At 41.4% G+C, this 25,784-nt stretch overlaps 2 protein-coding genes across 15 annotated transcripts in view; both read right to left on the reverse strand.

Annotated features, from left to right (window-relative positions):
• Window positions 1–25,784, reverse strand: part of NCALD (neurocalcin delta) — a 445,958-nt gene that overhangs the window by 168,053 nt on the left and 252,121 nt on the right. The gene's annotated exons all lie outside the window — the stretch shown is intronic.
• LOC129135751 (phosducin-like protein 3) overlaps window positions 10,997–25,784 on the reverse strand; it is a 239,181-nt gene continuing 224,393 nt past the window's right edge. For both annotated transcript variants that reach the window (XM_063816492.1, XM_054656928.2), the window contains one exon: window positions 10,997–24,195. In XM_063816492.1, the coding sequence (XP_063672562.1) occupies window positions 16,477–17,196 (720 nt within the window). In that variant the 5' untranslated portion in view covers window positions 17,197–24,195 and the 3' untranslated portion in view covers window positions 10,997–16,476. The remainder of the gene's footprint in view (window positions 24,196–25,784) is intronic.

Below are 25,784 nucleotides of genomic sequence, written 5' to 3' on the forward strand. Positions count from 1 at the left end.
TCTCCTGGAAGTGAATCATCATAAGATGAGAGGCAGCCTAGAATGTTGAGTGCACATCTAAATGAGCAACTCCAGAGAGCCATTTGTACCCATAGAGGATTTCATGTGAGTGAGAAATAAACTTTAGTTTCAATAAGCCACTGAGATTTGGGGGGCTGTTTGTTAGAGCAGCATAATATAGTCAATCCTGATAGAAATGGCTACATTTAAAGACATGGATATACTCAAGAAATTGAATCTCAAGTTTAGAGGGGATGATAATAAGAATTTGCAATGATCATCACACATCTTGACAGAGATGCATCAGGGCCTCAGATGGAAGGTAGAGTACAAGTACATAGGTGGAAAATGACATTATGGGTGAAGAGAAAGCATGAAACATAAGACATAAATCAGAGGGAACAGGGATGATCCCCAGAACCAACAATGAGAAGCCAGAAAGACAGAAATAAAAAACAGTGGTGTCTTAGAAGCTCAATCTCTTAACATATCAATTGTATTGTTGATGTCATGTTATTTGCTTCTAATTATAAGGTCTTAGTAATCATTTTCCCTTCCTTTATTTGAAGTCCAGAGACGACCAAATATAGATATCTTCATGAACACTCATACGTCTTGCTGTGACACCCTCAGGGTTTAATCTCAGGCTGTTGGTGGGTTTCAGACTCACCTCTGCAGGACACCAGGGGTTCCCTGGAGGCAGCTTTGGAAGAGGAAAAGATGAAGAATGGGATCTAAGCCCCAACCCTGGATCAACTACAGCAGCTCTGATCTTACCTGTCTCTTGTTTTGTTTGTTTATTTTTGTTTGGTTTGGTTTGGTCCTTTTTAAGACAGGGTCTTGCTCTGTCACCCAGGCTGGAGTGCAATGGTGTAATCTTGACTCACTGCAACCTCCACCTCCCAGGCTCACGTAAATTCTCCCACTTCAGCCCCCAGAGTGACTTGGACCACAGGCGCACGCCACCATGCCTGGCTAACTTTTATATTTTTTCTTTGAGGTGAGGTTTCTCTATGTTGCCCAGGCTGGCCTTGAACTCCTGGCCTCAAGTCATCTGCTGACCTTGGCCTCTCAAAGTGCAAAGACTCCTTTACTGTCATTTTTCACATGTCCGAGCCACCACGCCCAGGCTGATCTTACATGTTTCTACATGGCCTTACGTGTAAGATTTTATTTGAAGAAGTGGTGCTGCTATTAAGAAAAAAAAAGAAAACTGCTAGTCTAAGTGAACTAAAATATCAGAGCTTATTTATATAAATATGAAAACTTATGGTATACTTAATGAGCCAATAAAATATCCTCTATGGTAGAAAATCCTCCTCCTTAGCAAGGTATAAAGGAGTCCCTGGAATCCAGGCTCATCCTACTTACCCAGCCCCATAGCTTGCTGCTCTCCACAAAGCCAGATCCAATCCTCAAACACATCATAGCCATTCACAGTGCCACGTTACGACACACACACAGGTTGCTTATGATGTCCTGACTCCTTCTGCTCCTGGCAAATTGCTGCCTCTCCATTAGGAGCCATTCAGATGCCCACCTCTGATACAGCCTTATCTACTTTGACTCTCTTCCCCACTCCTCAGGTAAACTATTCCTTCCAGTGTAAATACACTCACAGCACTTCACTAATACCTCTGGTATATTATATATGTGACTATCTTCCCCACCGTGCTGTGAGCTCCTTTACCTCTAATCCCAAGTGTCCACTGAGTAAATAAATGAAGATAATTCCAGAATTGCTTATGAACCAAGCATTGCTACCATAAGGTTGTATAATAGCAACATAGTGAACAAATAATAGGATGTTAAGATTTGCTTCAGATTTTAACTTTCACTGAGTATATAACACTGTCCATCTTCCTCCTCTAACTCTGTCTCCTTTTAGATTCACAGTTCTTCTGATTGAGATAGTTTCAATAAGACCTATTTGGGAGCACAATTTCTCAGTTTCTCTTTGGCATGAATTTCCAACATCGCTCCTATCCCAAACACAGTCTAATACTGACACAGCCAAAAAGGCACAGATGTGCATATCTACTCACTCAAAGGCATTCTGACTTCTCTCTCCCACAGAACTCTGACTTTTCACTGAGTTTAGTCTTCAAGCATAAAGCCCAAAGAAATAATATAATAGGGACTTCAGACTTCTTTGCTAATACCATTGATCCTGCTAGCACACCTCCAGACAGCACCTTTGATTTGCTCTGCTATTTCCAGAGGAAAAGAAGGCAGAGATTTGCATGCAGAAGAGGACAGGAAGTCAAAGTCTGGTGATTGTTGAAGCAGGGGGAGATGTCAAGTCAATGGAAGTAAAAGAAGGAGAACAAGATAGAGTTCTTTCTTCTTTCAGCATCAATGATTAATTCCGCTTTGGAGAGTTTTGGGGGAAATTATAAGTTAATTAAATTAAAGCAATTAATAAGGTGGCCAACCTGTTTTGGTTTGCCCAAGACTTTCTTGGATTTAGCACTGAATATTCCACATCCCAGAAAACTGTTAGCTCCAGGCAAACCAGTTCACCATAGCAATGAGATATAAAATATTTCCTGACAAATTAGCAAAGATACAAATATATACTTATAATACCTAGTGTTAGCAAGGATGCAGAGTAATGAGCACTGACGTTGTCAATGGGATAGATATTGATTCAGTCTTTTTGGAGAGCAATTTGATTAAAACAACAAAACCCTTACCACCATATATACAAACTTCATGTTAAAAATGGCAAATTAAATAAACTCATTGGTATCGTTTTCCAGCCACAACTCTAATAAAATGACAGTAAAGGAATGTAAAAATTTAAATACACACATAAAAGAGGATGAAGAAGAGATAACATGAGAAGAGAGATATCAACAAAATTTCAGAAAATGGAAAGCAGTTTCACACGTCATTGGATCTAAAGAGTGGAGCGAAACTGAAATTAACCATCTGCAGCGATTGAAGTCAATGATTTGCCCTTCAAAAGCCAGAAAAAGCTCAGGAACTAGAGGCACCAGATACCTCTGAAAATAAAGGTGAGAGGTGGAACTGAAAACAAGAAGAGTGATAAAAATGTAGTTAGAAAGCATTTTTGTTCCAACACACTCTTCTCTACCCCACAGCTAGGCAACTTCCTCCCCTATCCCAGCCTGATACTGGAGGTTTACTCACAAAAGACTGAACCGGAGAGGTTCTGAACGAAAGGCACAGCAGGGAGTGGGAGTAAGACCAGAGGCTGAAAATGGGATTCACAGTTCCCATCCTGTACTCAGCATCTAGAATGTCAGCAGCCTGGCAAAATATTGGAGGATTTCTCTTGGAAGAAATAGAATAGCCCTAGGGAAAAGTCTACAGTACAGATATTTATGGGTTCCTCAACAAAATGAACAAGTGTCTGGATGATAGCCCCACAGAGAATCCCAAGGAGCTCCATTCCTGCACACACAGCTTCCAGCGAGCTTGTTAGTATAGTGCACTTAATTATGAATGGAAAACAGAATGACCAGATACTTGAGAACAATCTCCAAAGAAAAACATGCAACAAAACAAGAGGAGAAATGAACTTGGAAGAAACAAAAAATGTCAGAGGCAGAAAAAATTCAACAATTGTGATGGTTAATATTGAGTGTCAACTTGATTGGATTGAAGGATGCAAAGTATCATTTCTGGGTATGGCTGTGAGGATGTTGCCAAAGGAGATTAACGTTTGAGTTAGTGGACTGGGAGAGGCAGACCCACCCTCAGTCTGGGTGGTCACCATCTAATCAGCTGCCAGCATGGCTAGAATAAAGCAGGCAGAAGTTGGAAGGACTGGGCTTGCTGAGTCTTCTGGCCTCCATCTTTCTCCCGTGCCAGATGCTTCCTGCTCTCGAACATCAGACTTCAAGTTGTTCAGCTTTCGGACTCTTAGACTTACACCAGTGATTTGCCAGGGCCTCTTGGGCCTTCAGCCACAGACTGACGTTTGCACTGCCAGCTTCCCTACTTTTAAGGTTTTGGGATTTGGACTGGTTTCGTTGCTCCTCGGCTTGCAGACTACCTATTGTGGGACTTCACTTTGTGATCATGTGAGTCAATTCTCCTAATAAACTCCTCTTCACATATACATATATCCTTTTAGTTCTGTCCCTCTAGAGAACCCTGACTAATACAATGATCATTAATAGCCTCAGAAAGGCATAAGATACTATATCCATGACCAAGAATAGGAGGCTAGATAAAGACCCCTTAGCAAATTAACAAAGAGATTCTAGAAGCTAAACGTATGATAGCAGAGATTTTTTAAGTTTAATAAAGAATTTTGGAGACACAATTTAAGAAATTTTCCTACACATAGTATAAAAAGAAAGAAAAGAAGTGTGAGGAAGAAGAATAGAGAGAAAGGATAAGAAGAGTAGTGCATTAAACCAAGATGTCCTTGTTCTATTATGAACAATAGAAATTCTGGAAGAGAAAATATCAGCATGTTCCCAAAACAGTAACATAAGAACATTTCCCAAAACAAAGGGTATGAGTTTCCAGACTGAATGTGCCCGTATGCCCAAAGGCCTGGCACAATAAATTTTTTAAAGACCCCAATAGGGCATATCATTGTGAAATTTTTAGGATGTCGGAGATAAAGAGTAGATTCAAAAGTTTCTAGAGATACATGATAGGTTATTATTTTTTAAAGGCTTAGAAATCAGAATTGCATTTTTGAAACTTTTCAAAAGCAGCATTGTACTTAAGAAGACCATGGAACATTGTCTTCAAAATGTTAAGAGGAAATGATTTCCAGTGAAGAATTATATTCAAAGCTAATATTGAAATCAAGAACTGGACCATGACAAATATCTTTTCATACATGCAAGTATTAAAACTTACCTCCAATACATGCTTTCTTAAGCTGCTGCCTCAGGAAACTACCGGAGGTTAGGTTCTATAAAAACAAGGATTAAAACTTGGAAAGACAAGGACATGAAGGCCATGGAGGACATCCAACACAAGAAATAGGGGAATCCTCCCAAGATGATGATGAAGTGGATTCTCAGAACAAAAGTATGTAGTAGGTTTAGAGAATAATCACTCCTGATTGACACAGGAGAGCAGAGAGTTCCATAAAGACAGCTCCAAGAAACACATGAACAAGAAACCACTAGAGCACCAGAAATGTTGACCCTTACTGAGAAAATTGTTCTGCTCTCCTGGAGCTGTAGCCATTGGCAATTAAGTCCAGGAGAATAAAAAAGTTGTACAAGAAAGGAAATGTAATCATCACAAGTATCCATGTGGCTCATATGTTAGCTATAATGAGTCAACCATAATGACATAAACAGTGAATATTGTTTTAACCCATAATTGTGATAGTATTATATTGGGAAGATGGGAGTAAGAGAAGGTGTGCACTGGAGAATTGAGGGAGAGCTGCGGAATGGGGGAATGAGAGGAGCTAAATCATCATCTTACACTATAAGGAGACTGTGTCAAAATTGAAAAATCAAGAAACAGCAGTATATGCAGACTGTTTAGAAATATGGAGGCAGTGGTGAGCTGTAATTGCCTGTACCGACCCCCGAAAGCTGAATGTTAAATTTTTAGAAATTTTGTAAGCTGGTTGTAAAATACAGTCAATATTTAGAATGAAATTATATAAGCTTATGATTAAATAAATTATATCTAAAAGCCAAGGTAATATATTTAAAAACTCATCACTCCTCTAGAATTGGAAAAGCAAGGAAAGGATGCTCCCCTAGAGTCCCCAGAGGGAACCAGCCCTGCTTACACATTGATTTCAGCTCAGTGCGTCTGTTTAGACTTCTGACGCCCAGAATTGTAAGATAGTAAATCTGTGTTACTTTAAGTCATTAAGTTTGTAGTAATTTATTACACTAGCAAAAGAAAACTGATATGGGCAACTTTGTTCCTCTTGATTTGGGTTGTCGGTGGAGCTGAAGGGGAGGAAACTGAGAGATACCTGGACCACGGGAAGTTGACTGTGGAGCTCACTAAATTCTTGCCACCCTCCGAGTCAGTGGCGTTTCTCAGCTTATATTGGGAGAGACCGCTGTGGCTCTAGCTATCAGACCACACTATATACAGAACTGCTAAAAACATGGGTGGAACACACAGGTAGGAGGAGCAGAGGGAACAAAGACCTCATGAGAAACCTGGAAGACATAGTTTGAGCAAACCAAAATAAATATTTTAAGCCCATATATGTGATATTAAAAAAAAGCAAAAACAAAACAGCTCACCAAAGTATACAAGTGCCCTACCTCAAGAAAAGTAAACATGAAAATTACAATCTAAAAGAACAAATATATCCAATGGTAATGAATCATTAGACAGCTCTGTGTTGAGCACCTGCTATAAAAGATAACCTTAGGTTTCTATTGTGTTCTCTCACATGTTATTGCATTTCTCATACGTATGATTCCATTTGAGACCCTGCGCATTTGTAAGATAGGAAGGCAGATGAGAAAATTAATGTTCACCAAAAGTAGGTGCCTTGTTGACATAAGTTAGCTGTTAAGGCTGCGTGTGTTCCTAGGTCTCGACTTCATGTCCAGGTACTGTTTATTTTTTCACTGTACAGTGCTGCAGTAAATAGAAGATACATTTCCTTGCCCTCAGGGAATTTGCAATCATTTATATTACAATTATATAACTGTCATTTAAAATAATCATAATAATTCCACAAATCTGCAAAAGGATTCATCACCAGGCTGCCCTTAAGTAGTAAACAAGACTGTTGCATTCCATGATACCACCAAGTATTCATGTACATGTTTTGAACTATCATGTCTGACAAAGAATTAGAAGTTAGTGTGACTTAAAATCAATCCAAAACAAAGGATTGACTTTCACAGACATTACAATATGTTAATAAAGAAATGAATAAAATTATAAAAATTTGTTTCAGTTGCAATTTTTCAGGAACACAGTTCCTATGTAAAGTAAATCTACACAATAATTAATAAACTACTTACGGCAATTGTGATATTTTCTAGGACTTACAGGATTTCCCTTAACCAAGTTTGAGGCCACAGGCACAACATTTTTTTTAGGAGCTGGTTCCAAATGAATGGTGTTTAAATTACTATCCATGAAGTCTCCTTAGTCTTAATCTTTCAAAGTCTTGGACAAAAGTTAGAAAATGTTTAGCATGTGCTTCACTTTGCTATGCTTTTTTCTAATAGCAAACTATTCAAATTACAAGAAAATAGTAGCTAGTGATTAATATCTAATAGCATAATAAAGGAGACACTCAATTTTAACTAAAATTTTCAAAAATGACAAATATCCAAGTACAGCTGTGTACATTTCTCACTGACTTTTATTGCTGCCATTTATCATTTAATCTCATGCTAGTTTTCTCTAACAGGGACAAATAGAAAATCCCTCCCTCATTTGGGGAAGAGTCAATGTTAGGTCACATGCCCTGTCCTCAGCTCCCTGGGATGAGTGCTATGTGACTAAAGAAAAATTTTTCCAGCTTTCTCTGACAGCTCACTCCCTTTTAAAAAGGCATTATTAATAAAACACATTTGTTAAGCACTTACTGTCTCCCAAGTACTCTGCTACAAACTTTTACATATTATTTCATTTAATCTTCACAACAACCCAAATGAATCAGGAGTTTCTGTCATCTTCAGAAGTGAAGGCCCAAGAAGAAAAGTCAAGTGTGTAAGTCCTCACAGCTCCTGAGGTTAAATAAATTATATTTAAAAGCCAAGGTTCTGAAATGAAATCCAAGCAAGTTGACCCCAGAGCCTGTTTCTCCACACCGTGTGCTCACCTCCTCAGAACTCCCACCCAGCTCCCAAACCTCCTCCTCACTCCATCACCTCTCATTCTCTTTCATCTGGGAATCATTCTCATGGTGCAAGGTGTGGTATAGAGGAAGATTGGAGCCCATCTCATCTGTGACTATTTTCTTATCAACCTTGTGGTTTTTCTTTGGCCAACTAGATTTACCCACTCAATCCGGATCTTGGTTCTGTAATTGCAGGGATGAGGTTTCTTTCCATTTGCCAACTTGGCCTCTGCCAAAGTCTTGCTTTCAATTTTTAAAAAAGACTGTATCACCTCTATCACCTCCCCTTTCTTTTTGAAATGTTTTAAACCATGTTTCTCACTTTTTTTTTTTTTAACCCAGGCTTCCTCTATCATCAACTGCCTTCTCCCACCAGCTAGGGGGATTTAGGCTGGCATTCCATTCTGTGGTTGGTATTCTTAAAATAACAGGGGATTGGAAATTTAGAGATGCTTCTGTGGGAGGGCAGGTCTCCATTCCTGCACTGAATGAAATTCATTTCCTTATTATTCGACATATTAATATCATATCAGGTAACCATTAAATGCTTTGAAAAACACAAAAGCACTTAGAGAGGCTAGAAAGCTATGGGTGAGAGTGGGGAGGACTATTTCAGACAAAGGGGTAGAGGAAGGGCTCTCTGAGGCAGTGACATTTGACAAAGATCTGGATGAAATGCAGGAGTGAGTCGTGTGACCATTGGGGGAAGACTTACTTGGCAAGAAACGGCAAACCAGGGTTGTGGTTCACTTAGGGAGGGGAGCTTTTAAAAGATGCTGATGCCTGCTTTGCATCCCTGAGCAATGAACTCAGAATTCCAAGGGGATGGGGCCTGGGCATTAGAGATTTTTTAAAATCTCCCCATGTGATTCTAACATGCAACAGAACAGAGAACTAAATAAACTACATTAACCAACAATCAGAACAGCACCTTATAATCAGATAGTATTACATACTTTCCAAAGCATTTACATGGCCTGTGTATGATTTCAATTAAGCTCAATCAATCTATAAGACACTTAAAGCAAGTCTGCTTCCTGCTATACAGTGGCTCAGAGAACACAAAACTTTCTGCTTCAAGTCACCTGTGGAGTTGTGAGTTCCAGTTTCCTTTCAAGAGGCTAACTGTGTGCAAACGTGTCTACTCGACACACAAGGATATCAACAACCAACAACAAAGCAGGACCATGACCTACAAAAGCCACAGTGCACACAGGGCATGTGAGTGATGGAATGCCAGTGCTGATGAGAGCTGGTGGGATTAATTACGGATGCCTCCATGGAAAAGTAGAATCTTAAATGCCGACGGAGTAAAGGAGAGAGATCTGGAGAGAGAGAGGTGAGACAGGCATTTTAAGGTAACAACAAAACAACAAACAGGATCTTCATAAAGACTCGACAAGAAAAGCCATATTTTATATGACCTGATAGGATTGTTCCAATTTTCTTTTCTTTCTTTTTTTTTTTTTTTTTTTGAGACGGAGTTTCCCTTTTCTTGCCCAGGCTGGAGTGCAATGGCACGATCTTGACTCACTGCAACCTCCGCCTCCTGGGTTAAAGCGATTCTTCTGTCTCAGCCTCCTGAGTAGCTGGAATTACAGGTGCCCAACACTACGCCCAGCTAGTTTTTGGTATTTTTAGTAGAGACGGGGTTTCACCATGTTGGCTAGGCTGGTCTAGAACTCCTGACCTCAGGTGATCCGCCCGTCTCAGCCTCCCAAAGTGCTGGGATTACAGGTGTGAGCCACCATGCCCAGCTGGATTGTTCCAATTTTCTAGAAGGACAAAGAGTACTTGTAATCTTTATCTGTCTTAAATGAAGGACTCAACACAGATTTGTTCACGAGTTTATAACAGATTGGTTAGAATGATATTTTCATTATAATAAGTGCTCTCATCAGCAGATGGGACAGTTCAAGGACTCAACAAGAAGTAAGGGGGTTCTAGTTTCTCCCTGATCATGGACAGACATGCACACATGCACATCTAAGATTATGTGCATAAATATTCTACATCCAGAATAAGAGAGATTTTGAATGATGAAAACTCACGTTTCTAATTTCATTGTAGCCAAAGACATATTTATCATTATTCCCAATCAATTTTATACCAAAGAACCAATCAAATAAAATGGTTTGAATTCCCTTTCCTGTTGTGTTTGTTGGAGTTTGAGGCACAGAAGTCAAATCTTTTCCCTGAGTTTGTGTTTAGGAGGACTCCAGGAGGGCTATTGCTAGCCTCTCTCCTCCCTGCCTCACTGTCCTAGGGGAGAAGGAGTGTTTTCTCTAATCAGTCCTTTGGGAATAGAAACTAGGAATGTGGAGCCTCAGCCCTTCGTCACTCAATTTTTCTCTTTGGGGTGTCAACTGCCTGCAGGAAACATGAACACTTACGTGGTCCCAGTCTGTGCTTTAGGGAGGCAGGGTTTATACTGTGTGGAAATCCTCTGGGGTTCCCTTTCTCCTCTCTCTCTCTTTCTCTCCTCTCTCTTTCTGGGTGGCTGCAGTGGTAGTGTTTGTGCATGTGATATTTCTTCCATTTAGTGTGAATTCACAGGTCATGCTCTCCAGTATGGTAGGTTTACTGGATCCTGGTGTAACTGAAATCAAGATTTTCTCCACCTACCCTCCTTTACTCAGTGTCATTGTATTTCTGCTATTTGTATTTATTATATTTGACAATAATAAATAACTGGTTTGGGGAATATCCTTGTGCCTAAAATACTTTTTTAGGAGCCACAGACTGTCTTATTTTTAATTTCAAGTGGATGGGGCTGGTTCTATAATAATCTTAGGTCAATTATCAACTCTTCATATGTATTCAAAAGTGATCCACTTGGGTGATCTTGTGTCTAACTCTACTTCCTAGTGCTCCAGTACTTGAGAGAACTACATCCATTCCAGGATGATAGCCAGGCTAGAGTTGTTGAAGGAGCCTCAGCTGTACTCAGGCACAAGAGTGTCCATCAGTCTAGCTGAGTCTACTCATATCAAAGTTTCCATTAACTTCCACGTTGCTAAAGCCAATGGTCAATTCTCAGCCTCACCTCCCGGCATCATTTGACACAGCTGTTCAGTACCTTCACAAAATGATTTCTTCTTCCTACCTTCCCAAATGGTTGTTCTCATTTTCCTTTGCTGGTTCCCCCTCATCCTCCTGATCTCTACATTGGAGTCATCCAGGGCTTAGGTCTAGAAACTCTTCTTTTTTCTGTCCACACATACTTTCCAGGTGATCTCATCCAGTCCGATGGCTTTAGATAAAATCTACATGCTGACAATCACCAAATTTATATCTCCAGTCTGGCTCCTCTCCCCTGAACTGCAGATCTATACCTTCAAATACCTACTCATCTACTTTGCATATCTAATAGATGTTTAGGACTTAATATGTCCCCAGATTGTCCCTTGATCTTTCCTTCAAACTCTGTTTCCTTCCCAGTCATTCCTATTCTCATAACGGCAATTCCATTCTGGTTGTTTAAACCAAAACCATGGTGCTATTCATGACTTCTCTTCTCCTTACACCCCAGCCAGATACATGAGAAAATCCTGTTATATGAACTATCAAAACTGATCCAGAATCCGACCTCTTCTCATTACCACCATTTCTACCTCCAAATTTTAACACTAACAGCCATTCCCAGGGGGTATTACGACGGCCTCCTAACTGGTGCCGCTAGTTCTGTCCTTACCCTCTTTAGCCTCTTCAGAATGCGGCAGCCAGAGAGGTCTGACTTAAAGAAGTCAGAGCATGTCACTTCTCTGCTCAAGATCTTTCAAGCACTCCCATCCTACTCAGAGTACATGCCAGAGTTCTTATCCTTAAGAACCCTCTATGCTCTGGCTCCCTTCTCTGCTCTGACCACCACCTTCTACTATCCCCCATCTCTGTTCTCTCTGCTCCAGCCACTCTGGCCTTCCACCGTTCCTCAAGCACACCAGGCCACACCCAACACAGGCCTTTGTACTTGGCACTCCCTCGTCCTGGCATGGTCTCCCACCAAGTATCTGCCAGGCTACCTCCCTCATTTCCTTCAGGCTTTTTCTCAAAAGTCACCTTCTCAATGGAACTATCCTTGGCCATTCTATCTAAAATTTCAAACCGCCCCTACCTTCAATTTTCCTAGTTTTTTTCTCCTTAGCAATCATCACTACCTAAAATACTACATATTTTACTTGCTTATGTTGTTCCCTACCTAAATATCAACTCCATAAGGACATGGTTGCCTCTTATTCACCGCTTTCCCCCCAGGACCTAGCACAGTGCCTGGTGCACAGTAGAAGCTCCATAAATAATTGTCAAATGACTAAATGATGATGAAACAACTTCTTAGAAATTTCTGAAGTAATTTTGAACTTCAGCTTTGTGACTGGAAATTTGATTCCTTTGGATTTTTAGCTCCACAGAAAAGCTTCCAATTTTGGACTTTAATTCCTCTGGACTTTAACATTGGAATTTTCACTGGCAAGGGGATTTAATTTGTAGGCTTTATTTTTTGTCTGTGAAATTTATCATGGAAAAGGGTTTATACAAATTGAAGGCATTGCCATATCGTGGACATTTTATTAATATTTATCTTAAAGTTGTCATGTTATCTCCCTGCTGAATCTCTGATGAGCCTACTGAAAAATGTGACATAATTAGGGATGAATTTTTCAGCTTTGGGTAATTTATTTAATGCACCATCTCTGAATTTGACATTGAAGTTCATTGTTCACTCATTCAATAAAATGTCATCTATGCCTAGGTATGCTGTGCTCATTCATTTGAACCAGGGGTCAGTTGCAAATTGAAGGGCTAAGAGCCATATCTGGTCCCCGCCCCCCGCCAATCTTTTTTTTGGCTTGCACATTGTTTAAAACAAAATGAAAATAGGTTTTTAGTTTTGCTAAGATGTAGCAACACTGGGCCCCTTTCCCTGGCACTGTATTTCTACTGCCTCCTTATTATGGACTGACAGTCTCCATTTGACCACAGCCCACCTCCAGGCATTCAATCATGCTGCTTGCCTGGCTGTTGGAGGAACACTGCTTGTAGACGCCAGCATCTGGCCCCTGCTCTGGGCCTCTAGACTTAGAGGGCCCCACTTCCGCCTTTTTTTGTGTGTGCTCCTCCTCATGCATCAAGGAGTCTGAGAGCCCTGTGCCCACACTGAGCTTGCACTGACCTTCTCCTAAACCCTGACAGCCTTCCAGGTACCAGGGATCCCGGAATTCCCTGTTCAATTGGTCTGAGCTGAAGCAGGAGAATAGGGTCGGAAGGCAGGACACCTAAGGCTGATTCACGCTGACTTCCTAGAACTAAATCAAAAGGAAAACCCCAACTTGTCACACCTAAGTAACAAAAGGACCAAAGGTTACTCCCTTTGCAAACCTCCCCCATTTCTGCCTGGCAGATGCAAAGTTGAAAGTACCTTTGATTAGTTGCTTTCTGCAACCAATCAGATGTTTGCATAGGAGCATAATTTTGTGACTTCACTTCAGCCTCTGATTGGTTGCAGAAGGCAACTCCTTGACGCATGAGGAGAAGCACAGACCAAAAACAAGGCTTTCTGCAACCAACCAGACTGATCACAGGCCACTACTTCATTTGCATGGGGTATATGCCAAGAGCTCGATGGAAAACTTCTAGAGGGTATTTGGACCTCAGAAGATCCTGTAACCAGGGTCCTTGAGCCACTGCATGGCCCGCTCCCACTCTGTGGAGTATACTTTCATTTTCAATAAATCTCTGCTTTCATTGCTTCATTCTTTCATTGCTTTGCTGTGTATTTTGTCTAATTCTTTGTTCAAAATGCCAAGAACCTGGACAAATTGCAGTCAAGACCCTCTGCTGGTAACAGAGCCACTCCTAGGACCTGTGTGAGCCCTTGCCTGGGGAGGTCCTCCCAAGGGCAGACAAAACAGTTCTAGTGTAGGGGGCAGTGATGGTAAAGGATGGAGCTGTAACAGTGTGGGCCTGGAGAGTTCACACATGTGGTAGGCCTCCCAAAGACATCCACATCCTAGTTCCCAGGGCCTATGAATATGTTACCTTCTATGGTAAGGACACTTTACAAATGTGATTAAGTTAAGGATCTCAGGATGGGAAGTTTATCCTGGATGATCTGGACAGGCCCAATGTAATTACAAGAATCTTTCAAGAGAGAGGGAGGAGGATCAGAGTCAGTAGTAGGAGATGTGGTGATGGAAGTAAGAGGTTGGAGTGATGAGATAAAGGGGCTCTGAGCTAAGGAATGTAGGCAGCCTGGAGCAGAGGGAAAAAGCAAGGGAAGACATTCTCCCCATAGGGCATCCAGAAGGAATGCAGCCCTGCTGGGACCTTGATTTTAGACTCTGATCTTCAGAACCACAAGATAATAAATTGGCATGGTTTTAGGCCACTATATTTGTGGTTAATTTGTTACAGCAGCTATAGAAAACTAATACAGCTTGATTGCATGGGAGTCCTGCCACAAAGAGCCAGGGATGGGAAGGGAAGACAAGGTGCAGGGCTGCAGGTTCCATCTGCCTCTTGCCTCGGGCACCCTAAAATATTAATTGATAACAATAAAAGCTCAAAGTACTGTTTTAATAAAAGACTTAAACCAAAGTCTACACATGTATACTAATTTTTAAGTGTCATGTCTGTGCAATGACCAAAATTGTAGGTATTGTTAGCATAATGGCATTTAAGTTATCCTCCTGTTTATGTATTTGTTATAAAATCATTCAGGAGTGTGTTACAAAGAATAATTTAATCCAATCATGATAAACTAGATGCAAGCAAGAAAAATATTTTATTGGGGCTTGATTTCATGTATCTTTTTGACAAGCTTCAAACCAAATTTCTGTCTCAAATTTCTCAAATACTTACATGTGTTTTCTGTTCCCAGGAAACAGACACCATAATATTTTATTTTACAGTTTGAAAATTGAGGAAATTAAAAACAGAAAATACACTAGTTCATGAGCATGGGCACAATACTAACTCACCAGACGAAGAGGGGACTCAATTAGGTGTTGTGCTCTTTCCAACTCAGCCTCCCATCACTCTCTTTACTTCACATACTTAAAAATTTCCCATCACAAATATAATGACTTCAATAGTCTAGATATAAAGAAAAATGACTTTTTTCCTTACTGAAGAGCAGTGTTAGAAACGAGTATTTCAGAGAATGGACAGAACAAATACCTAATAAGAAAACCTTTTCCCATAGTTTCTGTCTTATCTTAGGGGATTCTGTTAAAGTTTGATTTGGCTGTACAGGTATTCACCAAGGTCCCTTTGTTCACATAAAGTTCATATGAAACAAATAAACAAGAATAAAAATCACATAAAAGAAAGTGCACTTAATAATCTTTTTTTTTGTTGTTCTGATGACTTAAGTTGTTACTTTGTTTGAACCATTTCAGGAACCAGGCAAGGGTAGCAAAGTGGGCTGTGAAACACTTTAACTCAGTGGCCCACACCCATGCAGTGAATTCCCTTCTGGAAGAGGCCAACTCATCACTGCTGCTGCTGAGACTCATGTATTCTACACAAAGGTCTGACTTACTCAAAGCATTGACATAGTCTTGAAAATTCTGAAAAGTGAAAGATGGTCTATTTGTTTTGCTTTACTGGGGGCAAAGATCTGCAGAAATAGGATTTGGCCCACAGGTCAGCCTCTACAGAGACTCGAGAATAGAGAAGAGAAAATAAAGAGGGAATGAGGAAACAAACAGTATCTACCAAAAAGGTTCAAAAAGGGTTCAAGGGACTATGCTCTACCACCGCCCCCACCCCCCCCCCAAAAAAAGAGAGAACGTTCATGAGTTATCTAAAGAACATCTGGCCGAAATTGACCTGAAAAAATGTAATTTTAGATGAATGTTCTCTCAAGTCTGGAAAGAAACCAAAACCTTATTATAAATATCCTAGTTGAGGTTCTAGAAAAACAGTACATGAAACTGCAATTCGTGTGCTTTGAGCGCAATTTAATTCTTAGGTTTTTCCTAAATTCACCCCAGGAAACAGTAATTGATAGTATTCCTGGTGCAGCTTAACCAAGAGCTTCTTGTCTTTTGGCTGAATCTGTCCTATCTGCTGTATGGACCATACCTAGTTTCCTCAGAGCCTCCCAGTTCCTGTCCCCTTTTGGAGAGGATGGTAATGATATCAGCACTCCCTCTTAATGGGCACTATTTTTAAATAGAAAAATCTGGAAAGGCACAAAACAATACAGAAGTTTTTTTCCAATCAGCCTTTGTGCAGCTGACTTGGCTCCTAACATACCTCCCTCCTCCTAATCAAAATTCTAGATTGGAACTCATCGGCTTTGACAGGGGCCCAGCACAATACATGCTAGACCCCAACACAGTTCCCCTCAACAGGGCTGGGACCATCTGCAGGCACTTACTTCAGCTGTGTGCCAGGGGAGATGTTCCCAAACAGAGATATTTTAATCCTCTGGAATTCAGATTTTCATTTTTTTTTTTTTGCCATACCAATAGCTGGTTTTAATTTTTTTAGAGGAAATACTATAGTTTAAAAAAAGAGTTCCAAAATATTTAACAGAATTTCCAGCAATGATTATTTCTAAAATGTAAAGATTTGAAACATAATTTATACAAAACTAAAAACCAGAAGGATTCATTCTTGCTTTTCCTTTTCTTAAAGAAATCCAGACAATTTGTCACAAGAAAGTTCAGCATGTGATAGCAGCTGCAGCCTCAGTCACCCTTGGAATCGCTGTCCCTCCTCATGGGGACAGAGCTCTGCACTGAAGACAGCAACACACCTTCAATCGGCTTCTTAGGGTTTTCCTCCAAGTCCGTCTTAACTGCTCCAGATTCAGACAGTTTCCACCCCAACTCATCTCTGGTCAGGTTCATGCCGCCAAACACCAGAGGACCGATCAACTGAGCCTTGATGTCTCCTTCCAAGTAAACAAATATCATGGGCAGATTCCTATCAGGATAATTGGGTATGCAGGTGGTTGAATTGGCTTTGATAAATTTGACATCAGGAAACTTCCTGGCAAGTCCACTGAGGTGCTGATTTATCAGGGCACAGAGGGGAATTCCTTGTTTGCAAAGGTGCAAGATGACCCACAAGCCCTCACTGGCTTTGGTAACTTCTTGAACATAATACTTCCCTGAAATCTCCAAAACTTCTCCAAATTTATTCTTCAGTTTAATTGCTTTCCCCTCAGCGAGTCTCTGCCATCTGTACATTTCAATAGCATGTTCATCCTCCTCATTAAACTCGTCTTCATGATCCTCCAGCTCTTCCAAAGTCATATCTTCGTATGTTGTCACCACTGACTGCTGAAGGATATGCTGCTCCTCTTCTGCCTTCTCTTCTGATTCTTTTAGACTTTCCTTGGTGGGTAAGATGCCATTCTTGTCTAAGATGTCATTCCACTCAGTGTCTGTGTTGGGGTCCTGCATCTTGTTTCCAATCGCTCAAGCCAGTCGTGCCGGGGAATTCAGATTTTCTAAAAACATGTTTACAATTTAAATTTGGCTGACCCTTGCAGATATGTGGGCCTAAGTCAATCAAATCTATACCATGATAAAGGCTAAGTTCCTTCTCTTTCTTAATTAAGTATGAAAAGATGCTAGAGGAAGTCTACACTCATTTCTAACTCTTTCTCTCTGGTAGCCTTAGATCCACCTTTCATGCCAAAAGTATATGTCATGGAGGAGCTAACCTGTTTAGAGCATGATCCCAATAGCAGGAAGTGTATTGAAGAATATCATACTTTGGGCCTCCAAGCTGAGCCCCTCTGTGTATCGAATCAGTTCTCACATCATACGAGAGAGAGACTCCGAAAGTCCAAAATGAGGAGGAAATGAGGATCTCTGCAAAGTCTCTTACCTTCCACTAATGCTTTGCTTCTGGGAGCAACTGCATTTCTCTGCAGTAGTTTTCCCCACCACTCCTCTCACTTTTCTGCTGCTTTATTTTATTTCAGTTAATTGCTCTTTCCCTTCAGCGTGTTCCTTTGCCATTGACTTCTGTTTTTTAAGCCAGCAAAATACCTTTCTTTCTTCTTTCCAGCAGCCCTTGGCCTCTTGGGAAGGCTTAGTCATTTCTGCACTACATTCCAAATCAAAACAAAGTGAACAATCTCCAATGCCTTGGAAAGGGCTCCCTCAGATTTTCATTGAGAATGGCTTTTTCTTTCCTCCCAAGGTCTAAGATCACTGGAAGAAGGACACTCAAGGCGGTGAAAGCTCCAGAGCTCTGTCCCTCACCTTCATGGTGATGCTTCCCAAAGTGTGCAAGGCAAACCATTGGAGTTACTCAAGACAGTTTTAGTGGTGCATAGTTATGGTGGATTATGGTTGTGTATTTATTTTCATGTGCTTTAGAAAAAAATATAGCTGGCATATCCAATTTCAAAGCTATTCACAGCTATAACTGCTGCTTAGGGCAAATGCAAGGTAAAATATAAAGAAGGAGTGGTTTAAAGAAAGACATTAAGTAAAAAATAATATAGATAGAATGTGATATAGTAAAAATCATGGAGATGGGACCTGAATGACAAAAGCCTGGGAAATGCTGCTTGATGGAAATGACTTGGACCTAGGAAGAATGGGACATGATGTCAGTTCTGGCTATACTGCCGCCCCCATTGCAAAGCCCTGAGCTTGGGGTAGATGGTGGGAAAGCAGCTGTTAGCCTATGAATCACCAGGCTAAGATTCACAATTTCACACCAGGGACCAAAAATACTCAGAAATGTTTCTGAATGGATAAATCAACTTCATATTATGCTACAACCAAGGATAGCATTGCCATTAAATTTACAATTAGAAGCACCCTGATCCAAACTTCTTTCAGTGTGGAGGCTAAAGCCTACAAAGGTCACATGATTTGGCCCAGTTTCACCCCAGGAAATAGTAGCAGAACTAGAACTTAGACCTCAAACATGATTCCTTCTAAATCTTTCTACTACATTTTGCTGCTAGATGTATTTCATATGCCCCAACAGTCTTATCTACTCCTGAATATATCTAGCTAGATTTCACAGACTAGTAGGAGATAAAATCAGAGAGGTAACATGGGGTGGGGGAGATTGTGTCAGAACTTGAAGGCCCGTTTGAGGACTTTCAGGAGGTTCAGCCCAAAGGTGGAGCTGATAGCTGTATCTAGACACTAGAGAATTAGCAGTAAACAAAAGAGACAACAAACTTTTCCATTGTGAAGGTTTACATTTTAATGGAGGAGAAAATCTTGAATCTGAAATTGCAAATCACCTATGTCTAAATATCAAATAAGTAATGGCCCACGATAATAGGATCCACACTGGGAAGGGTTTCCATGGGTTATCTGGCCAGCTGGGCTGTGATGGCCTCTTTCAGCATTTCCCACACTTCTGCTATATCCCAACAACCAAAGGCCCCCAGTCAAACAGCTGCGTTTTTCTTAATCAAAAAAAATTTTTTTTTTCTGAGACAGGGTCTCCCTCTGTTGCCCAGGCTGGAGTGTAGTGGCACAATCATACCTCACTGTAACCTCCAACTCTTGGGCTCAAGTGATCCTCCTGCCTCAGCCTCCTGAACAGCGAGGACTACAGGTGTGCACCACCACATCCAGCTAATTAAAAAAAATTTTTTTGTAGAGACGAGGTCTTACTATGTTGCCCAGGTTGGTCTCAAATTCCTGGCCTCAAGTGATCCTCTTGCCTCAGCCTCCCAAAGCACTGGGAATAGAGGTATGAGCCACTGTGCCCAGCATCTTATCCAATTTTTAACTCCTCTCCCCTTCCTAAGTAGAACAGGAGGGAGGGGTATAAGCGGAAAAAACAAACTGGCCAGAAAGAGAAAGGAGAGGAATCAATGGAAACAATGATTCTCCTACAAAGTATTTTAAGTCCTGAGCTATGCCAGACTAAGTATGTTACCTATGTTAATATTTTATTATTACATCATTAAATTGACAACATAACTGCATAATAATAATGACTAGCCAGTACTGAGAGTTTGCTATGTGCCGGGAAGTAGTCTAGACAGTCTGACCAACTTGATCTCACTTATTCTTTACCACAACACTATAACACAAGTACTATTATTTTTCATTTCACAGATGAAGAACTGGATGATCAGAGAGGTAAAGTCATTTGTTCCACATCCCACAGCCAGTAAATGGCAGAGTCCAGACACAGATGTCAGGATGCTGGACTCCAAAGTCCTGGCTCTTCATCCTGTTCCGGGAGCTCCCCTCCTCAACAGGAGGCAACAGCTAGCTCAGGCTGTCCAGCCAATGCACCATTCACACAGGATTTCCCTCCTTGCAAGTGTTCTTCTCAAGAATAGGCCCCCTCACTGACCCTGTCCCTTTCATCACTTCATTGTCCTTTTTTCTAACCTCTCTGCTCGGTGCTCCGTGTCCCCTGGTTACTGGGGTAACAGATATCTCGGATGGTTTTTGCTAGATTTCCATGACCATTGTGGTCTGTCTCTCTTTCCTAGCACTCCTCAGCCTTTTAATTCTCTCCTCATTATTGAAGCCAGCATGGAGCAATTTCTCAAAACGTCCAATTAGCAAGTGCACAGAAGGAACTGGATCCATAATTAATTAATGATTCTAAGACGCAACAAAGCAAAAGCAAAGCCAAGGACGTGGAAGGCACCAAAAACCGAAACTGCATGAGGAAGATGTCCACATTCAGGACCCCTCCCTGGGAAGGACAAAGAATTAAACAAGCTGCTCACTGATTCAAATCCCTAAAGAACCTCCACATGTCCTGGAATTGAAAAGACATCAATCACTGGATAACAATCCCAAGTGGAACATCTCTCCTCTCCAGGATGAATGGCTGCCTCTGTTGTAGTAGTGAACTGATTCTTTCTCTATTGTTTTTATGAGAGAAGCTTGGCCCCTCTTTCCTCTCAAAATTGTTCAAATCTTTTAGAGACAGTCTTTCTAGCTAGATGGTCCTAACCTCTGGGATTTCTTGCTCTTCCCCAGGCAGAAGTCAACTTAGAATACCAGGATTTAAGAGGTCAAGCTAGGATGACTGTGGAGAAAGAAAAAGGGAAAATAGTAGAGGAATGCCCGGATTCTCAGATGTACAGTTGCTATTCTAATTTGGAGAAGAAAGGAGGGCTTGGATGGGAGTCCACCCAGATCAAATTTTCTCAGACATCAACTCATTCTCCAACACACAGGATGAAGCGTAAATGACAAGGCAGTGCTAGCACAGTTATTAGTCAAAGTGCTGTCTTTTCATTAGGAGGAAATAGGGATTATGTTTGCTTTTGATTATTATGAACACTAGTTGCTGCCTGAAAGACTGGAGACAACAAAACAAATAGCCTGAACAGTATTATAGCAAGTTCCTGCATCTCACGGGACATCATGATATACTTGCTGGTAGTGAAAATTAGAAGACTTATATAGACCATGACAGTTGTAGGCATCCTTTACTACTTTTTCTTACCTGCAGCCTAATTTCCTTTTGGTTCTATATTGAGCCAATGCCAGCTTTCAGGGCTGATCTCTGTACTTAAGGGAGTGTATCTAAACCCACTCTGCCAAGCCACAGACTAAGCATTTTGCTTAATACCATGGCAATGGATACAAGCAATGTTAGATGAGAAAGAAAATAAAATGTCACCAGGACATTTACAAGACATAGTACTTATTGCTGCTGCTGCTCAAATAAAATAATAGTAAATACTGTTATGCATGTTGCTAAGCAATGTTGCATTTTCAGTCCTTAATAACTGCATTAGTAACACAAGATGGGAAAAACTACATTTTGATACCAATGAGACGTTTTGCTTTCTTTGAATAATCAGCCTCAGCAACCGATGACTTCCAGCACAAAGCAAAAGTGGTTATCTTTTCTCCCCTGGCTAGGATATATATGAGAACTCAGTGGTAAATTTCCTATTGGAAAGACTAAGGGTTCTCTCTGCTAACCCACTCCCCCACAAAGTCTTTAAGTCTTAAGTAAAAAATAAACGAATTAATAAATAAGTAACATTCTTTCCCTGAAATGTCTCCTCTCAGCTATTGTATATGTAGCAAGTGCTAGAAACCTGTGAATTTTAAATACAGTTAAAGATTTGAAGTAAAACGCATCTACAAATATATATCCTTCTGATTCAAAGATAATACTGATTTGAAGGATCTCATGTGAGGATAATCAACATTGCAGCAGTCCCAGATTCTGTATTAATAACAACCCTCTGGTTTACAGATACTAGAAGGTTGCTTAGGGTGAGCTGCTAACTAATGACTTCTTGTCCCTCTCCCCAGGTTACCCAGCATTCCCTGACTACCCAGAATTCCCAATTACCCAGCATTCCCCTATTATCCAGCATTCCTAGTTACCCAGCATTCCCTGGTTACCTAGCATTTCCCCATTTATCCAGCATTCCTGGCTACCCAGCATTCCCCAGTCATTCTGCATTTCTCAGCTACTACCTAAGCATTAGTCAGAGATAGTCTGCAAGGAAATAACCTTTTCAACAGTATTTTACCAGTGGAATTCTGGAAGCCTTCATCTCCTTACAGGAACAGTATTGCATAAAAGATACTATGTATGCTATAACATGGACCCTGGAGCCAGACTCCCTAGGAGAAATCCTGACTATACAATTTCCCATTTAAGTGACTTTGGGCAAATGAATGTCTTTTTGCCCCTTTTTTTCTCACCTGTTACTGCAATGATTAAATAAGTTGATATATATAAAGTACTTAGAGCAGTGCCTCCCTCTGGTTCTGGGGAAGAGCTGTTTGAACACCTCCCCATCAAAACAAGCAAATACTGCAGTTGGTAAAGGAGTAAAAAAGCTGACTCCAGAATGTACCCTTAGGATCTGTATTTGTATTACGTATTTGTATAATGCTTTTATATTTCAGAGGAAGCCACTGATCTAATGAAGCTAGAAAATACTAAATTTTGAACTCCTATAACATCAAACTGTTACTAATTATGGTTCTGGGCATATGCCGTATGTCCCAGAAATAACAAATGTTCCACGGAAAACTAAGTGGCCAAGGGTGGCAAAAACATATAGTAAATGTCCTCGTTTTTCTTGGCTGTTAACATTAATATAATGAAGCATTCAGTGAAAACTATGAACATTCAACTGCTACTTCCTACCACTTCAGAAGACATTCTTGAACCACTGAAAGTGAGAGCTGTTATGTTCAAACAGCACTGTCATGTAATTTATTAAGAATCTTACATTTTAAACTTCGAAAAATGTTACTCTGTCCCATAGAGATTACATTGGTAGATGCTAAACTAACTCCATGTGATTCTCATTTTCAGAAACACAATTTTAGACTGTTCAAGAGTTCCAATGTTTCTCCCTGAGCTGCATAATAGAAAGCCATTTGGGTTTTAAATATAATTTTGTTTTTTACAGGGGTTCCCTTGTACAAGGAACACATTTCTCTCATACAGTCTTGCTATTTAAGAGGCTAATTGTTTTAGATTTCTTTTAAGCTTCATGTTACTTAAGTGAACTTGAAGAGAATTTTTACATCTAGTGAAAGAAAATTAAATTATTAATCAAGTGATCTTTACTTATAAGGAGGTCATACCAGCACCCAGAAGCTAATATTATTTTTTTAGACTTTGTATTAAAGAGCATGTATTTTAAAAATAAATCAGACTGATGATCCCATTTATTCTTATTTTCTGTTATAAGTAAAGTATGATGATCCCACAGGTGCTAAACAGTGATCAAGATCTAATCCAAGCTACTTTGGAGGCAGAAACTGCTACTGACAGAACCTCTGCATGTAATCAATGTGCTGTTATGTGACGGTCAATGTCATGTCCTATGATTACGATGATGAAAAAAAGCAGCCCTAGGTTCTGTCCTCATGGAACTTAGAGTCTAAGACAGCACTACTTAAAACGTGGTCTACGGATCAGTCTTATCAGACTTCAATAACGCAAATACAGATATTGCAAGTAGTTGTCAATAAACTTCTACAGGAGCTGGACATTGCTACAGAATCCAAATGTGTAATCAAGTAAACTCATCTCATTGAACGGGTATAGAATGGTTTGGAGACTACCAAACTTCCATGGTGAGTTTCCTGGAGTAGATTCTAAGTACTGGTGTGTCCGGAATTGGTGGGTTCTTGGTCTCACTGACTTCAAGAATAAGGCCGCGGACCCTCATGGTGTTACAGTTCTTAAAGATGGTGTGTCTGGAGTTTGTCCCTTCTGATGTTCAGACGTGTTCAGAGTTTGGTCCTTCTGCTGGGTTCATGGTCTCACTGACTTCAGCAGTGAAGCTGCAGACCTTCGCGGGGAGTATTACAGCTCTTAAGGCCACCGGTCTGGAGTTGTTCATTTCTCCCAGTGGGCTCGTGGTCTCGCTGGCCTCAAAAGTGAGGCTGCAGACCTTCACTGTGAGTGTTACAGCTCATAAAGACAGTACAGACCCAAAGAGCAAGCAACAGCAAGAGCTGCAAAAGGGAAAAACACAAAACCATCACTGTGTGGTGGGACCTCAACGGGTTACAACGGCTAGCTGGGACAGCCTGCTTTTATTCCCTTACCTGGCCCCACCCACATCCTGTTGATTGGTCCATTTTACAGAGAGCTGATTGGTCTGTTTTACAGAGCACTCATTGGTCCGTTTTGACAGGGTGCTGATTGGTGCATTTACAATCCCTGAGCTAGACACAAAAGTTTTCCAAGTCCCCACTAGATTAGCTAGACACAGAGCACTGATTGGTGCATTCACAAACCTTGAGCTAGACACAGGCTGCTGATTGGTGCATTTACAATCCTCCAACTAGACATAAAAGTCCTCCAAGTCCCCACCCGACTCAGGAAACCAGCCGGCTTCCTCTGGTGGATCACCCTGCTAGGGCCGCAGGGCAGAGCTGCCTGCCAGTCCTGTGCCGTGTGCCTGCACTCCTCAGCCCATGGGCGGTGGATGGGACTGGGCGCCGTGGAGCAGAGGGCCGCGCTAGTCTGGGAGGCTGGGGCCTTGCAGGAGCCCACGGTGTGGGGGGGGAGGGGGGGGCGGTGAGGGAGGCTGGGGCATGGCGGGCTGCAGGTCCCGAGCCCTGCCCTGCTGGGAGGCAGCTGAGGCCTGGCGAGAATTCGAGAGCAGCGCTGGTGGGCCGGCACTGCTGTGGGACCTGGCGCACCCTCCACAGCTGCTGGCCCAGGTGCTAAACCCCTCACTGCCCGGGGCCAGCGGCGCTGGCCAGCCACTCGGAGTGCGGGGCCCACTGAGCCCGAGCCCACGCCCACCCAGAACTCATGCTGGCCCACGATCGCCAGGTGCAGCAGCCCTGGTTCCCACTGGCGCCTCTCCCTCCACACCTCCCTGCAAGCAGAGGGAGCTGGCTCTGGCCTTGGCCAGCCCGGAGAGGGGCCCCCACAGCGCAGTGGCGGACTGAAGGGCTCCTGGAGCATGGCCAGAGCGGAGGCCGAGGCCAAGGAGGCGCTGAGAGTGAGCAAGGGCTGTGAGGGCTGCCAGCACGCTGTCACCTCTCACTGGTAGTCACAGACAGGACACCTATTGACTTGTGATGAATTGGAAAGTTTTTCAAAAATTGAATTCTCCGCCAGATAGTGTGAAAAGCACTAGTCTAGTCCTTCAAAGCATTATACAAAAAAAAGAAAGTTTAATTCCAACTAAGAAAATTTGAGAACGTTTTGTGAAATAAATGATTAAGAGTGGATTAGAATTTGAGGGGTAGAAATCACAACGTGAGAAGTGCTATGGAGGCAGAAAAGTGCAAAGATGACCCGGGCCACCTCCTTCATTATGGCTGGAATAAGATATGGGGACAAGGCAAAGGGAGGTAATGGAGATAAATGTGAAAAGATTGATTGAAGCCAGTTACTAGAGGGCCTTGAAGGTCATGAAAAGGACTTAGAACTTTATTTTTGAGATAATCAGAAGTCCTTAATATTTCTGAACAGCATCATGACACAAAAGAAACTCTATTTTACAAATAATATTGGCTCATTTGAACTACATGTGACACTTTAAGGCAGGAAGCCTTTAAGTGAGGTAAAAGATAACAGTAAAAAG

This window comes from Pan troglodytes, chromosome 7, assembly GCF_028858775.2.
Source record: "Pan troglodytes isolate AG18354 chromosome 7, NHGRI_mPanTro3-v2.0_pri, whole genome shotgun sequence".
Lineage (NCBI taxonomy): Eukaryota > Metazoa > Chordata > Mammalia > Primates > Hominidae > Pan > Pan troglodytes.